Source organism: Hibiscus syriacus, unplaced genomic scaffold (assembly GCF_006381635.1).
Source record: "Hibiscus syriacus cultivar Baekdansim isolate YM2019G1 unplaced genomic scaffold, ASM638163v2 tig00110457_pilon, whole genome shotgun sequence".
Taxonomy (NCBI): Eukaryota; Viridiplantae; Streptophyta; class Magnoliopsida; order Malvales; family Malvaceae; genus Hibiscus; species Hibiscus syriacus.
In genome coordinates, this window is record NW_024062744.1 from 1,152,167 (window position 1) to 1,170,369 (window position 18,203).

Genomic DNA, 18,203 nt, shown 5'->3' on the forward strand with positions numbered 1-18,203 from the left:
GCCTTCGCTATTTCGAATTACTCATTGTAGACACACATTTTTCGTCCTTACATAAAAAATTATATATATAATATATAATATATAATTTATTTGTTATTTTATATATGTTATTTACATGTCCTGATTTCTCTTCTTTACAGGCCTAAATAAGAAAGCAAAGCCCGTTACACAACAACCATGCCCACATGTGCCAGACCCAATACAGATCAACTAGGGTTCTTAAACCCTAACAGTTTCTCGTCCAGTGCCGTTTTCAGAACCAAGCCAGCAAGTCCCCACGCCCCACGTCTCTGGCCACGCACGCAACCGTCACCGGATTTCACGGCAACCATCAACAACCCCCCACAAGCAAACAATGAGAGTTAGAGTTTGATTAGGACTCAAACTAGGCTAAAAATAACATGCATTTTTTTGTATAAATAGTGATGTAATCTCATGAAAATGGAACTGGTACAAAAACACCACACATCTATAGCAAATATAGAGAAGCAAGCCGAATCTTTGTAAAACGTTTGAAAGGAAATAAAGGTAGCGTTTTTACCTCATTTTGTTCGTTCTTGGTTACTTGCATGCGTAGTTACTCGCGTTTTGTGCTTGAAAACACCAAAGAAAAACGTTTTGGCCGATGACAGAGGGGTGGATCTTTTGAACTTTCGATCTTAGATTTACACCCCGAGGCTTGTTTTCCTAAAAAAGTACTCGGATATTCTGAAAAAGGAGGCAAAGGGCTTTTAAAAAAAATCGAAACTTTTTATATTTTGTCGCCGGCGAACGGCGGTCGGCGCCAGCAACGACGGCCGGAATTTGGATTTGGCGGCGGCGTTCATGGGTTCATCAAGAACACATGAACTGTCCAGAGAAACGAGAGAGAGAGAGAGGAATGGCTTTGGTTTGGAGGAAGGAAAAATGAAAGTTAAAACAGATTTTTAACTTAAATACATGGCCCGCTTACCCGTATACGACCTGTGCACAGACCCGACCCGCTTAGCTAACCCGCGTGTTTTCACTGTGAAATGAGTAAATCTCTGTTTTGGTCCATCGCATTCTAAAGAGGCTTCATTCTGACCCTAAATATGATGTCCACGTCATTTTGTCTCCTAATCTGGCCACTTAATTTATTTTTCTTTTCAATTTAATCCCCAGTTAAAACCCAATTCGTATTTTAATTTTCAATTTTCCTTTTTTAAATCTTTAATTATTTTTTTATTTAGTATATTATGTTTTATTATCATATATATTATTATTCTTATATATATATATATATATGTAATTATCTCTATTTATTTGTTTTATTGATCATTGCATATATATATTTTTCTTTTTGTTCCCCTTTATTTTTTTTATGTGTCATGCATTCTATTTCTGTATTATTTATTTCGCTTTTTACGAATCTATCTTTTTTTCTTTTTTTTCCTTCGACATTTTTTTTATTTTTATTTTTATGTGTATTTATTTTATTATTTTGCTCACTTTTCATCTTGGTCTCATTATTATTATTTTATTTATGTGTATGTTACCTCTAGCTTCATTATTCCGTTTATTTGTTTATTTTACTTTGCTTATTTACCTTTTTTTATTTTCTATTTTATCTTCATGTGTGTTTCTTTTTTTACTTTATTCATTCTCGTTCTTTAACGTCTCTATTTTTTTAAGGGTATCTCAAACAATCAAAGGTAAGTAATTTTGGGATCGTTATCTTACCTTTTAATTTAAAGGTGCAATTTTCTTAATTAAAGACAACTGGAAATTACATAGTACCGAAAGGGCAGTTCAAGGGTGCTAACCCTTCCTTGACTGTAACCGACTCCCGAATCCGACACATCTTTGGTAAGACGCAGATCAGGTAAGAAATAAGGTATCCGATCAACCCATTTATTTTTTAATAGATGATCGGTGGCGACTCCAATCCACATTCATTCAAGTCGAAGCCAAATTTCGGGGCCCAACCGAAAGACGGTTCCGACAGCTTGGCAACTCTGCTGGGGACCCAGGTAAGCGAGTCAGGCTAAGGTAATTTCCAGTTGTCTTTTTAATGAAAAGGGTAAGTTTGAACTTTAAGGTAACATTTCGATCCTTATTACTTTACTTTTTGGTTATATTTTTTTCCCGAGTAAATAGTTGGACTGACCGTTTTCTAATGATTAAAGCTTTCCAAACTTTTTCATCCAAAGGCTCTATACCCGAGCTCCGAACCCTTTAAGTGGGGGTGAAAGCGACGCATTCGTGTGAATTTATTCACCGCATATGCCTAGCAAGTAGCCTTCAGGATTCATATACCTTATGTCTTCGTGTGAATTTATTCTCCGCATAGACATAAGGGAATGTGTCCCCTCGAGTTTAACTTAGTCCACACAAGCCTGTGATGGGTTTAGGACTAAGGGTCTGTTAAGCCCAAGGGGGCACCGGCAAGGAGGACTCGAGTACCGTTTTAGAACCTAAACCGGGAGACTTTTGAAGAAATAGAGCCTACCCCAAAACCACATTCCAAAACCTAGAACATTGTTTACCTAACCATGTTTTTGTCCCTATGTTTTGTTTCCCTTGCCATTTTTTTTTCTTCTTTTTTTCATTTATTTATTTATTTATACTTTTACTAACTTTTTGCCTTTGTGTTTGTTCTTTAGCATTTGCATCATAACAAGAGGCCATTGATCCCTAAAAAGACATTTATTACGCACAAAATAATCTGAATTAATGGATAAAGGTGTTGTAATACAAGAGATTAAAAACCCCGAGGTACGACTATGATCCGAGAAGATTCAGAAGGAAAAGGGAGACAGTCTTCAAAGCAACTATGTGTCAGAGCTGGTTAGTTATGCCTCGATCAGCCTAAAGCAGAATGACGTGCAAGAGCTTCGGGACATCTGGGACGGTTGGAAGAATGAGGTGAAACAAAAGTTCAGCCAACGGTACGGTGATGTTGCACTTTTGCTTCATGTTAAGACTTATGAGCCCCTAATCAGAGCCTTGGTTCAATTCTGGAACCCGAGATACAGTTGCTTCACCTTTAACCAGGAAGACATGGTGCCCACCATAGAAGAGTACACTACACTGCTGCATTGTGAAAACATCAAACTCGAGCGGGCCTACCTTAAGCACATTAAAAGTCAACCTTTCAAAAATGCACTAGCTAAGGTTGCCGGAGTTGATGAAAAATGGGTAACTGACCGAGCTCGATGTAAGGGTAATGGAGAAGGAATCGCTTGGCTTCATATCAATCAACTGATGAAGTACCATCCCGATGAGTGGAAGACTATAGACCTGTTTGCATTAGGTCTGTATGGTCTAATTATATTCCCAAAGACCTTGGGATACATCGATGCCACCGTAGTGGAACTATTCGAGCAACTCTCGAGAAGAGTCAATCCAGCACCGACCATCTTAGCCGAGACCTTCCGATCTCTCAATCATTGTAGAAGAACTGGCGGAAGAAGGTTCACTGGGTGTGTTCAGCTCCTTCAAGTCTGGATTCACAGCCACTTCTGGAAGACTAACGGGGTTGCCTACCGCCGTTTCAGCACCACATATTCACCTCTAGGTGAATTCATTACCAGGAAATGGCATGAAGGCGCCTCAAAGGAAAAATGGATGAAGGTTTTTACGCATCTTCAGGACCGGGATATTGTCTGGAGAGCCCCCTGGTTATTCCTCAGTGACGTTCTTTTCCGATGTGGGGACTCCGACACTATGACCTTACTTGGACTTTGGGGTGCAGTTGGGTATGCTCCATTGTTAGCACTTAGACAGTATGGGGCACGTCAGTTTGTCCCAGCAACATACGGACTAGCTAGGTCAGAGTTTGAGTATCACGGTGACAACTATAAGAAGATGATCAAAGAAGTAGCTGATTCATGGAGGAAAGTATTCCGAATGGATGTTGTAGCTGCCAGAAGCATGCTTACTCCTGATTATGTGGAGTGGCGAAGGTTAAGGAAAAATGACAATATTCCGGTGCCAGACTATGAAGACACCCGTACCATGGAGGAACATCTCAGGCATGTCCCTTCTGAACTCGAGATAGCCAAGACCGAGTTTGAAGCTGTGAATAATGAGCTAAAGCAGAGGATAAGGGAACTTGAAGCTGAATGTTATCAGTGGAAGCTTGATGCTGACTCTCAGAAAGATCGGGCAGATAAACTGGAAAGAGAGCAAAAAAGAGTATGTTTTGAGCTCGAAGACTTGAGAAAGGGGTATCAAGATAAGGTCAAGGATAACTCCAAGTTGAAGGTAACCTCTGAATACTGGAAAGACGAAGCTCATAGCCTGAAAAGGAAGTTCGAGGGGCCTGATGAGAGAGCTTGGAAAGAACAAACGAAGACTGCCCAAAGACGCTTGGCAGATAGTCAATATCAGAACCAACACTTGAGAGTTCGGGTAGCTGACTTAGAGAAACAACATGAGAAAGATGGCAAGACGATAGCTGAGTTAGAAGCTATTGTAGATGGGTTCAAGAGGCAAGCAAACGAGCTTCAGATGGTGCCTTTCGACGGAGGATTACAATGGCGTTTCCGTTGGGAACAAGCACATCGAAGGGTGAGGGCCCGAGATGCAACCATCCGAAATTTCCTGGATCAAGTGCAAAAAGCAGCCCGTCATCTTCACGGCCTAGCAAGGGAAGCTGGAGTGGTTCGACAAGGCATTCAACCAATGACAGATGAAGGCATAAGACTTGTCAACCTACTGGAAGCTGTTCGGGGTCTAGAGGATTTAGTCCGAATGTACCTTTAATTTGTTTTTATGTCTCTAAAAAGATAAAACATTTTTGTCTGAATAAGGATTGTTTATAATAATAAACACTTTTTCTGGATCAATGCCTCCAAATTGCATACATCATACATTGCATATTTTGCATTTTTATATTTCAAGTTTTTTTTCTATGTTTTTACATTCGTATTAACTAACAGAACATATCTCAGACACCAAGCTTACCACCGCAAGCAATAGATACGCATCACCCTCACAACACTCGTGCAAAGAAAAAACAAATGGATGTCAGAATGGAAAAACTCGAGGAGAACATGGCAAGACTTCAAAAGGAATTGGAGGACAAGATGGCTCAGAACAATCAACGTACCATGGAGTCCATAAAGAAAAGCACGGAGTCCCTAGTCGACCAGATCGTGGCTAAGTTATCTGGTTTACAACAACAGACAAGTACATCCGGAGAAGCTGCATCTGAGGGGATAACCATACCACCGACCCCATAAGTGGTTGCCTCATCCGGGACCTTACCCGGACCGCAAGGTGACTCATCTGCTACTAGAGGGAAAGCTGTATCAGCTGCAAATTTACAGACTTCTGCGGCAAAGCCTGACAGTCATCTGGACGACTGCCCTATCCCAGATTTTGACGAGGAGGATAAGGCGAGGAATATGGAAGAAAAGATCAGGATGTTAGAAGACCAAATAAAGATGGTCTAGGGAGACCATGATTATTATGGTGTTGATGCAATGAAACTAAGCTTGGTTCCCGATTTGGTGCTTCCACCAAAATTTAAGGTTCCTGAGTTTGAGAAGTTCGACGGGAACAGCTGCCCTTCGGCCCATATCACTATGTTCTGTCGGAAGATGACAGGGTACGGGGGAAATGACCAACTCCTGATCCATTGCTTTTAGGAGAGCCTATCTGGTTCAGCTACTCGGTGGTACAACCAGCTTAGCCGGACTCATATCAAGACGTGGAAAGACTTAGCCAAGTCTTTCTTGGAGCAGTATAAGCATATCAACGATATGCGACCAGATCGGGTCATGTTACAAAGCCTAGAGAAGAAACACAATGAGAGTTTCCGACAGTACGCACAGAGATGGAGGGATTTATCTGTGCAAGTTCATCCACCCTTGGATGAAAAGGAAACTAGAAAGTTGTTTGTACAGACCTTGAAGGCGCCTTACTTCGGGCACTTGGTAGCAATCACGTTGGGAAGTTTCTCAGATTTAGTCATGGCCGGTGAAATGATCGAGTTGGCCATTAAACAAGGAAAGATTGAGGGAGGAGACTCCAGTAAAAAACCTCCCGTGAAAAACAAAGAGCGAGAGATCAACAATGTAAACACCTACAACGTCAGCAAGGGGGTTACAATATCAAGCTCAAATTCCACAGCAGCTGTGCCATCCGGTACTTCTAGACAGAATCAGAGAGAACCAAGAAGGGAAAGGGAAAGGAAGCAGTTCGAACCCATTCCCATGACATATAAAGAATTATACCAACAGCTCTTCGACACTCATGCAGTGTCGCCTTATCCTATGAATCCAATAAGTCCCCCTTACCTGAAATGGTATGACGAGAGCGCTCATTGCGAATACCATGGCGGTGTGCAGGGGCATTTGATTGAAAGTTGTCTCACATTCAAGAGACTTGTGCAACGAATGCGGAACAAGAATTGGATCACTTTCAACTCCGGAGCACCAAACGTCGCCCAGAATCCCTTGCCCAATCATCAGGAGACAGGAATCAATGCCATTACTACTGAAGGGGGCAGGAGAATTAAATCAAGTGTTTCAGAAATTAAATCTCCTTTGGCTTGGGTATGGAGCCAAATGGTAAATGCAGGATTTCTTGCACCATATCCAGATACGACAGAAAATGAAGATGGTAACCATTGTTGTTACCACAACAAAGAAGGGCATAAAGTGCAAGATTGCCCAGAGTTCAGATTGTTAGTCCAGCTCATGATGGATCGAAAGGAGCTGGAGTTTTACGAAGAAATTCAAGAGTCCTTGGAAGCAGATGTTTGTGCCACTGGAGGATCATCAGACAGAAGATTTGGTAGGGGTAGTCCTTTGATAATTACCCCTAAGGCAAGCATGACAGTAACAACACCAGCCAAGGTGGTAATCTCAGCACCTCGGCCTTTTCAATATAAGGACAATCGGCAAGTGCCATAGAAGTACGAATGTTAGGTGAGTACTTCCGGAGGATGTAATAGTAAAGTGGGGCAAAGACCACTTGAGCCATTCAAAGAAGATGTGCTAGTTGTCAATGAACCTATAAAAGAGGAAGAAGCTAAAGAGTTCCTCAAGATCTTGAAGCACAGCGAGTACAACATTGTAGAACAGCTCCACAACTTACCTACACGTACTTCAATGCTAGCACTATTTTTAAGCTCGGAAGCACACCGAGAAGCGCTGTTGAATGTCCTTAATCAAACGTTCGTGCCACAAGACATACCAGTCAGCAAGATGGATCGACTGGTGAACAATATTCAAGCTGATAATCTCATATCGTTTTCAGATGATGAGATTCCATCCGGAGGAAGAGGCCGAACAAAGGCGTTACACATTACTACCTACTGTAAGGGGCACGCTTTACCAAGTGTCTTAATCGATAATGGTTCGGCCCTGAACGTGATGCCTTCGATTACATTAAAGAGGTTACCAATAGATACCTCTCATATGAGAGCTTGTTAGAATGTGGTCCGAGCATTTGATGGGACCAAAAGAGAGGTAATCGGAAAGATCGAGGTACCATTGACTATTGGACCAGCCACCTATGATGTTGAGTTCCTTGTGATGGATATCATGCCGTCCTATAGTTGTCTTTTGGGAAGGCCGTGGATTCATCAAGCAGGTGCAGTACCCTCCACGTTGCACCAAAAAGTTAAATTTGTTATTGACGGGGCCTTAGTAATTATCAACGCTGAGGAAGATATCGTGGCAAGCGTGACCACGGAGGCTCCATACATCGAAGTAGACGAGGAAGCGGTAGAATGTTTGTTCCGCTCCTTGGATTTTGTGAATGCCACATTCGTGGCGGAAGAAAAGAGAATCCCAAGACCTCGACTCTCCAAATGCACAAGGATGGAGATCAAGCAAACCCTGGGCTGAGGCGCCAGAACCGGGAGAGGTTTTGGGAAATATTTGCAAGGAATGATCAATCATGTCCTTTCTATCTCAAAATTAGACCAATTTGGGCTCGGTTTTCAGCCCAGTTATCATGAAAAGAGAAAGGAGATCCAAAAGAACCGGGAGAGAAGATTGGCCAGATTGACTGGAAACGAACTCCAATGGAAGCCTATGACATTCCCGCCGCTTTTCAGAACATTCAAGTGAGGTGGTTATGTGTTTGAGACCACCATATCCGAGTTAGAAACGGCTCTGGAAGATCTGAACATCAATGCCGTGACCACAGAAGATGTTGACAACGGAGATAGATCCAGGATATGCCCTCTGCCACATGGGTTCGTGCCTAGCAGTTGGTCGGTGGAAGAACTACCTGTGGTTTACAAGAATCTTTCAGAGTAATATTCGAACTATCCCTATTTACCTATACCCGGGGCAATAGGTGATCTTTTGTAAGGGTGAATAAACATTTTGTTTAAGTTTAATAAAAGATGCATTTTTCTTTTCCATGGCAAACAAATTTTTCTTTTATTTTTGAATTCATTATCTATCTCCTTCATTCCAGTACTTCATTTCCAGTTACTCTCAAAGTTAGTTCTTGACCGTTCCGTGTGGGATATTATCCTCTCACACATGCACATTTTCATCCTTTCAGGTTCCCACATTATCGAGATCTAAGATGTTCATTTACACATCATCGTGTATTCGTTTTCTAGAATGTTTGCCATGTATTATTTGTTTTTCTCCTCCCTTATGAATAAAGACAATCTTTACTCTCGAGCATCTTGAATTAGATTTAAACCTAATGATTTATTTATTTTTGTGAAAAGATAATCGCATATTACTGTACAAGGATTCATTGAAAAGTACAGGTACCCAGAAGTCGATCAAGGCTCATGCACATACTTGAGATGGTTGAAGAGCATCTCCCAAATCAAGAAAAAGCAGAATGTGCACATCAGATTTAAACATTTGAAGAATTCAAGATCAGAGATCGGAACTTCAAGCTTTCAAAATCAAGAGTCAACAACTACAGGCCACCGGAGATCGAGATTTCTCTCCAGAGCCCAGAATAACATATGTTGCATATACATTTTAGGCATACCTAAGAGCATGACATCCATAACATCGCATATATGCATATCTTTGCAGGTCTTACCCAGAGTCAATTTCAACTTCACAACGAAGGATATTGGACTCCAGACAAAGCAAGTTCAACTTCATGACGAAGGGACCGCTGGTTGTCAACAAACATTTCCCAATTTCAGAGCCAATTTCAACTTCACAACGAAGGATATTGGACTCCAGACAACGCAAGTTCAACTTCACGACGAAGGGACCGCTGGTTGTCAACAAACATCTCTCAATTTCAGAGCCAATTTCAACTTCACAACGAAGGATATTGGACTCCAGACAACGCAAGTTCAACTTCACGACGAAGGGACCGCTGGTTGTCAATAAACATTTCCCAATTTCAGAGCCAATTTCAACTTCACAACGAAGGATATTGGACTCCAGACAACGCAAGTTCAACTTCACGACGAAGGGACCGCTGGTTGTCAACAAACATCTCAATTTCAGAGCCAATTTCAACTTCACAACGAAGGATATTGGACTCGAGACAACACAAGTTCAACTTCACAGCGAAGGGATGGTTGGTTGTCTAAAATAATTTCCCAGTTCCAGAGCCAATTTCAACTTCACGACGGAGGATATTGGACTCGGAACAATACAACTTACTTGGATTTCAACTTCACGACGAAGGATATCTAATTCCTGGCTCAAATTCACGGCGAAGGGGCCACCCACGGTTTCAACTTCACGGCGAAGGGGCCACCCACGGTTTCAACTTCACGACGAAGGGAATCGTACACACAAGCAACATCCATCTCCATATTGGATTTCAACTTCACGGCAGAGGATATCCAACTCAGAGAAGGAGTGTCTGTTAATAAACTTTCCAGTTTCAGAGTCAATTTCAACTTCACGATGAAGGATATTGGCCTCGAAACAACGCATCTTACATTGGATTTCAACTTCACGACGAAGGATATCCAATTCCCAGGCTCAACTTCACGACGAAGGGGCCATATACAATTCCAACTTCACAAACAGATTGACCCAACTTCACGACGAAGGAGTCATCTGTAACACCCCAACACCAAAGTCTTCAGGTCAAGTTTCACCTTCGCGACGAAGTATCTTGAGCCAGAAAACGGTTCATAGGCCACTTGTCAAAATCTTTGAGCTCGTTTTCAACTTCACGACGAAGGATTTCGTGCTCGAAATATTCCAGCTTTGACTCAACCTCACGATGAGGGAGTCATTTCGTGATTGACAAACCAGTTTCAGCATCGGGTTTCAACTCTACAACAGAGGATAGTCGATGTGGACGAAATATGTGTCTTTTAATCTTTGCTCTATTTTCGTTACACGATAATGAGCAAAGAGGGGCAGCTGTAGACACACATTTTTCTTCCTTACATAAAAAATTATATATATAATATATAATATATAATTTATTTGTTATTTTATATATGTTATTTACATGTCCTGATTTCTTTTCTTTACAGGCCTAAATAAGAAAGCAAAGCCCGTTACACAACAACCAGGCCCACATGTGCCAGACCCAATACAGATCAACTAGGGTTCCCAAACCCTAACAGTTTCTCGTCCAGTGCCGTTTCCAGAACCAAGCCAGCAAGTCCCCACGCCCCACGTCTCTGGCCACGCACGCAACCGTCACCGGATTTCACGGCAACCATCAACAACCCCCACAAGCAAACAATGAGAGTTAGAGTTTGATTAGGACTCAAACTAGGCTAAAAATAACATGCATTTTTTTTGTATAAATAGTGATGTAATCTCATGAAAATGGAACTGGTACAAAAACACCACATATCTATAGCAAATATAGAGAAGCAAGCCGAATCTTTGTACAACGTTTGAAAGGAAATAAAGGTAGCGTTTTTACCTCATTTTGTTCGTTCTTGGTTACTTGCATGCGTAGTTACTCGCGTTTTGTGCTTGAAAACACCAAAGAAAAACGTTTTGGCCGATGACAGAGGGGTGGATCTTTTGAACTTTCGATCTTAGATTTACGCCCCGAGGCTTGTTTTCCTAAAAAAGTACTCGGATATTCTGAAAAAGGAGGCAAAGGGCTTTTAAAAAAATCGAAACTTTTTATATTTTGTCGTCGGCGAACGGCGGTCGGCGCCAGCAACGACGACCGAAATCTGGATTTAGCGACGGCGTTCATGTATTCATCAAGAACACATGAACTATCCAGAGAAACGAGAGAGAGAGAGGAATGGCTTTGGTTTGGAGGAAGGAAAAATGAAAGTTAAAACATATTTTTAACTTAAATACATGGTTCGCTTACCCGTATACGACCTGCGCACAGACCTGACCCGCTTAGCTAACCCGCGTGTTTTCACTGTGAAATGAGTAAATCTCTGTTTTGGTCCATCGTATTCTAAAGAGGCTTCATTCTGACCCTAAATCCGATGTCCACATCATTTTGTCTCCTAATCTGGCCACTTAATTTGTTTTTCTTTTCAATTTAATCCCCAGTTAAACCCAATTCGTATTTTAATTTTCAATTTTCCTTTTTTAAATCTTTAATTATTTTTTTATTTAGTATATTATGTTTTATTATCATATATATTATTATTCTTTTATATATATATATATATATATATATATATGTAATTATCTCTATTTATTTGTTTTATTGATCATTGCATATATATATTTTTCTTTTTGTTCCCCTTTATTTTTTTATGTGTCATGCATTCTATTTCTGTATTATTTATTTCGCTTTTTACAAATCTATCTTTTTTTCTTTTTTTTTCCTTCGATATTTTTTTATTTTTATTTTTATATGTATTTATTTTATTATTTTGCTCACTTTTCATCTTGGTCTCATTATTATTATTTTATTTATGTGTATGTTACCTCTAGCTTCATTATCCCGTTTATTTGTTTATTTTACTTTGCTTATATACCTTTTTTTTTATTTTCTATTTTATCTTCATGTTTGTTTTTTTTTTTACTTTATCCATTCTCGTTCTTTAACGTCTCTATTTTTTTAAGGGTATCTCAAACAATCAGAGGTAAGTAATTTTGGGATCGTTATCTTACCTTTTAATTTAAAGGTGCGATTTTCTTAATTAAAGACAACTGGAAATTACATAGTACCGAAAGAGCAGTTCAAGGGTGCTAACCCTTCCTTGACTGTAACCGACTCCCGAATCCGACACATCTTTGGTAAGACGCAGATCAGGTAAGAAATAAGGTATACGATCAACCTATTTATTTTTTAGTAGATGATCGGTGGCGACTCCAATCCACATTCATTCAAGTCGAAGCCCAATTTCGGGGCCCAACCGAAAGACGGTTCCGACACTCCTCCACAAGATGCATATCCATCTGTTGTGTCTCTTGCGTCGTCCGTGTTGATCCTTATCCAATCTCTCGGTGGTGCCTCCCAGTGTTGTAATTTCCGTTTGTCTCCAGTCTTCGTTCTTGCTTTTGCAGTCTCCCTCGCTCGAATGCATTCATCTTGAAGGTGTTTCCCTTGCTCATACACTGTTATTCGTTCCATGCTTTCTGGTTCGAAGACACATGCATTCCTATGTAACCATATTACCCACAATAATGATCCAAAAAGTAGGTTCCAGTCTTATGGGTCTTTTGCAAAATGCTTCGTCTTCTCTAGATTTGTCAATATCCAGTCTTCAAAATTCATTTCCTGGAATTCGTTGAACACTTCTAATGACTTCCATATTTCTAGCGCTTTTGGGCATTCCCTGAATAAGTGTTCATTCGTTTCTTCATTAGATCGGCACACTCCACACTTGTTGTCCGAGTCCATGTGTCTTCTCGTTCTTTCGCTGTTGGTGAGAATCTTACCTCCTGCTAGTAGCCATAGGGAAACTTTCACTCGTTGTAAGCCATTGAATCTGTTAATCGTTTTTCATATTCTTTCTGTTGGTTCGGCTCTTTGTCCCATCCTTACCTCACAGGCTGATCATACTGTTAATTTACGATTCGAATTCCATTTCCATCCCGGACTGTCAATCGCCTGAACCTGTTTTGGAGTCAAGGTTGCCATTAATCTGTGTAAAATATATAACATTTGTTATCATCATAAGAATGTTTGTAAAAGCATTCTTCATCAATTGTGTACTAAATAATAATCAGATAAATAAATCATAAATGTCAATATAATTATTAAGAAACACTAAAATTTAGACATATATGATCAAGTACGGATCCAAGTGAAATAATTAAAAAATTATTATCAAATAAGTCAGTGAAATTTGATTATAAAATTTTCAATTTTAGAGATTTATTTGATTGTGAATATTGAAATAAGGATTCAATTGAAATAATATTTCACTTAAAGATGTTTTTTTATTATCGTCTAATTTAAACATGGACCAATTTATTATATAAATCTGAAATTTACCATTTAGACTAATTAATAATATTTTTATCATTAATCGGTGTCAACTCTATTGAGAAAATATTAGAAAAGTATTTAATTAAATAATAAATAAATATTACTATAATGGTACTTTTATATTTTATATGACTTTTAAATGAGATGACTGCAAATTATTAAATATTTTATAAGGATTAAACCCATAATTAATAAAAAAATTGTACAATCATTTTAACACAATACCTATAATTGTTCACTAAATAAATTTTTTAATACAAAAGTTTCTTTCGTCTACTTGACATAATCAAATGTTCTTGTATTTTGAAAAACAATAAAATTATAAAAAAATATTTAAAATAATAATTGGAAGAAAAAAAAACCCACGCCAAAAGAAACAAAACTAAGAAAAATATAGCGTGAAAAGACCCAAGAAATGTTTTGTCATGTAAGAGCAAAGGTAGCTGCTTGCAGTCATTTGTCATTAAGCTGTTCCTGCCAAGTTCCAAACGTGATGGAATCACAACAACAAAGAAGTAAACCATAACGACAACAACAATCAACGATTGTTTCTATAAATTTTATTCCTTTTTCAAGTTTAAACCTTTTTTTTGGTTCTTTGTGTCTTGAGATTGTCCTGTAAAAAATCCATACTTCCCTTCTCTTTCTTCTTTCGATTTCCTTTGTATTCATTAATAATTTAAACCATGCCCCAACTATATGCTTCTTTCTTTGCCTCGGTTTCTTCGCTGTTGTCCTATAAATAAACCCAAACTCAGTTCTTTGGCGTACCCAACAATTAACATTTCATTTTTGGTTTCTGGATTTGTTTGCTGTCTTCAAGGTTTTGCTTCATCTCCTCTGTCATTTATGTCTTGTTTCTTTGAATCAATGTTCACTTGATTTAGAAATGTTAAATTTTAGTTTTTGATTTGATTTGTCTGTTTATTTTTCAATGTAGGATGTTTGCTGATTAGTGTTAATTAGGTTATGTTGCTCAGATTCTTCTTGTCTGTCTTTTGATGTTGTTTGGAGCTTGTTAAATTCTTGGGGTTCTTAATCTGGCTTAACTTTAATTTAACCATAGATTTAGAGTAAGTAAAACCCTTAATGCCATGTTCATAATTAACAGTTATTTGGTGTAGCATTCTTTTTCTTTGTGCAATGGAAGGCGAATCCATTGTTCTTGAGAAAAAAAAACTTTAATTTGTCCATAATCAAGACCTTGTGTTGTATGTTTGTGCTTTTATTTTGTTTAGATATACAAGGTGTTCTTAGGCTAATAGTTGTTGAATTTTCAGAATGGCCAATGCTATGTTGCACCAATCAGTTGGAACTCTTCAGCTGCTCGGAAATTCCGGAACTCATTGCGAAATCCGGAATAACTCGGTGAAGTTGATTCCCAAAGGTTTTAAGGTTGAAGTTGGGGTCTCAAAGAGAGGGATTTATAGTTCTGGAGAGGGGAAACTTGGTGTGATTCGAGCTTCGGCTTCACAAACCTCTGTTGTTGATCCTGTTTTAGCCCCCTCGAATAATGGAATCCATGAATCTCGCACTAAATCGAGTAAGCCAGACCATCCTACACATAGTTTCATGTTTAGTTAGGGAATTTTAGTCCATTGCACCATTTTTCTTCTTGATTATAAGGTTGATCCAATCACACTATATTAATGAGTTGTTTCAAGTAGCACAGATCCTAATTTCTCAAAATGTAAAAGGCAGACTGCTAATGCACATTGATTCCAACTGATGCAAGTGATTAGCCATTCTCCTTGTAACTCGGGGAACAAAACCGGTTTTGCATGTGATTTCTCCTGATTCTTTTTCTTGCTATTCATTGCAGATGAAGTAGCTTTGATACTGATCCGTCATGGCGAGTCTTTATGGAACGAGAAGAACCTTTTCACAGGTTGTGTCGATGTGCCATTAACCAAGAAGGGGGTGGAAGAGGCAATTGAAGCTGGCAGGAGAATCAGCAACATACCTGTCGACATGATATATACATCAGCTCTAATCCGTGCACAAATGACTGCCATGCTAGCCATGACTCAGCATCGCCGCAAGAAGGTAACTTGGTGATACCGGGAACCTCATAATTGTTATCATCGGTCATTAGTAGAGTCGTTGATGCGGTTAAATGAATTTGAAGTTACTAAAAACCCTTACTGTTAGACGGAAAGTCCAAGACCGGTAACCTTAATCATTCTTTGTTGATTAGACTAATACATTCACCTGTTGGCAGGTGTCAATTATCATGCATAATGAGAGTGAGCAGGCAAAGGCATGGAGTCAAATATACAGTGAAGAAACCATAAAGCAATCAGTTCCCGTTATAACTGCTTGGCAATTGAATGAAAGAATGTAGTCAATTTTCCTTTTTATCTTTATCAATAAGAATGATTCATGCTGTTCGGATTTGTCTGCTTATTAGCCGTCTCAATTTTTCTCATAGTATGATTCATGAAGCACGTTTTACCACGCAGGTATGGAGGATTACAAGGCCTCAATAAACAGGAAACCGCAGAGAGATTCGGGAAGGAAAAGGTTCACGAGTGGCGCAGAAGTTACGATATACCTCCACCCAATGGCGAGAGTTTGGAAATGTGCGCCCAAAGAGCTGTTGCATATTTTAAAGATAATGTAACTTCTACATCTTGCTTTATCCGATATTTGATCATTTAGTCAATCCGTTGGGCCTCTGATAAATCGAGAGATGCAGGTTCTTTAACACGATTCATTTGGAAACTAACAATGAATCTTCTGTTTGCAGATTGAACCCCAACTTCAATCCGGAAAGAATGTCATGATTGCTGCACATGGGAATTCATTAAGGTCCATCATCATGTACCTTGACAAATTAACCTCGCAGGAGGTATGAACCTTTTTCTTTGTTCCGTTCGAGACGTTCACCGGTATTTCTCGTTTTAACAAGGCTGATATACAGTCGATTTTCCCCACGAGACAGGTTATCAGTTTAGAACTATCAACAGGGATACCTATGCTTTACATTTTCAAAGAGGAGAATTTCATTAGGAGGGGAAGTCCTGTAGCGCCAACAGAGACCGGAGTCTATGCTTATACCAGGGTATGTAACTTACTCTCTGCATCATTCTCGATCTGTTTAGGATCTCCGTAAAAGGGTGTCAAACGAGAAAGACGAATGCTTATGGTTCTACCGACCGAGTTTTGTTGCAGGGGTTGGCTCAGTACAGGCAGAAATTGGATGAGATGTTGAATTGAAATGTCCTATGGAATTGGATTGGAGTTTTCCAGGAATGGATATTCTCTTTTGAACATTCAAACCCTGTAACAGATATACAGAAATAACAACTTTCTACTCCTTTTTTTTCTTACTTTAAATGATTTCATCCATTTAATTTTGCAGTTGTATTCATAAAACATGGACTCAAAAGTAATGCCTTTTTATTATCAAATTCCTTCCTTTCTCTGCATGGAGTGTAAAAGTCACCATTTCTGAGTAGACAGTGACTCAACTTCTTTTTTTTTATGTAAAAGAAGATCATAATTAAAACGCAAGACATGAATAACCATTTTCAGTTTTATTTTCTTGGGGGATTGTTTCTGCAATGCATCCATCATACGACTGCAACTTGTAAACCCTGAAAACCTAGGCCCTTTGCCTGAAGCTAATTGTGTGTGTGTACTCTGTAGCAACACATTAATATCCTCTTCAATCCGCATTCGGATACTTTTTTTCGTCTGTAGGTAGGGATGGCAACTCAACCCGAATCCGACGGGTTCCGACCTGATCGGGTCGGATTTTTTTAAAAAAATTTCGGGTTCGGGTCTGGTCGGGTCGGTTTTTTTTTTAAATGTACTGTTCGGGTCGGGTCGGGTCGGGTTTAGGGTGAAAAAAATCCGACCCGACCCGACCCAAAATATATATATAATTTTATCCTATATATTTAGGGATAATTACAATAATGTCCCTCCATATATAATTTTTTTCAATTAAGTCACTGTTTTTATTGAATAAATTTTTTTTTTATTTCGGGTCGGGTCGGGTTTCTAAGTTATATATTCGGGTCGGGTCGGGTCGGGTGAAACCTTAATTTCATCGGGTCGGGTCACGGGTGAAAAGCCCTTTCTTCTCGGGTCGGGTCGGGTGGCCCAAAAACCCGACCCGACCCATTGCCATCCCTATCTGTAGGTCAAACCAATGGTAACAATCATTAGTCTGGCATTGATGAATATGAATCATTGATTGTTATTTTAAATGAAATTAACTATTTTAAAGTAATTTAAAAATAAACTTTTTAATTTTTTAAAAAATATAAAATCAGAAAAATATAATCACAACACATGTTATATCTAATTATATTGAAATAATGAGGATTTAATAAGTTAAGAGTCACAAGGGTAAAGCTCTATAGAGTAGTTAATGACCCTAGACAGGAAAAAAAGGGTAGAAAGATGTACGTACTGTAGAATTCAACCTGGGACCCAAGGAGTGAAGAGCCCTGCTCCTACCATTTAGAGTAGTTAATTTAATCCAAAACCTTTATCTGACTTAGATCAGATTATAAGACCCAAAACCCTTTTTTTCAAATTGAAAAATCATCTCCAACGTCCCAACCTTCACAAAATAGTCCCCATACCCGTTCTTCATTGTCAAACTCCGATCGCCGTTCTCCGACCAACGTGGCACTGCCCCCATCGACGTGTTCATCATCTAGCCCCGATCAAAACCCCTCTGTTATCATGTCGTAAATTGTAGCCTTTAGTCGTAGATATTGTCGTGAAACTTCATCGGAAAACAGAGGCCGCCATTTCTATTTTTCACCAGTTCTGACCACCTTCATCGTTCGTTGATGACACTGCCAACGTGAGTGGAGTAAGCTCACCGTAGCACATCCACCACTGGTCATGGTGCGAGCTCCGTCGTCGTCGTGGAGGAG

General features: G+C 39.3%; 1 protein-coding gene across 1 annotated transcript; it reads left to right on the forward strand.

Moving 5' to 3' along the window:
• The first annotated feature begins 13,914 nt into the window (after positions 1 to 13,914).
• On the forward strand, positions 13,915 to 16,587 carry LOC120126313 (2,3-bisphosphoglycerate-dependent phosphoglycerate mutase 2-like). The gene is made up of 8 exons (XM_039144535.1): positions 13,915 to 14,128; positions 14,586 to 14,848; positions 15,128 to 15,351; positions 15,527 to 15,645; positions 15,768 to 15,924; positions 16,055 to 16,156; positions 16,250 to 16,369; positions 16,480 to 16,587. The coding sequence occupies exons 2-8, from the start codon at positions 14,587 to 14,589 to the stop codon at positions 16,522 to 16,524; spliced, it is 1,029 nt and encodes a 342-aa protein (XP_039000466.1). The 5' UTR covers positions 13,915 to 14,128; position 14,586; the 3' UTR covers positions 16,525 to 16,587.
• The last annotated feature ends 1,616 nt before the right edge of the window (positions 16,588 to 18,203 follow it).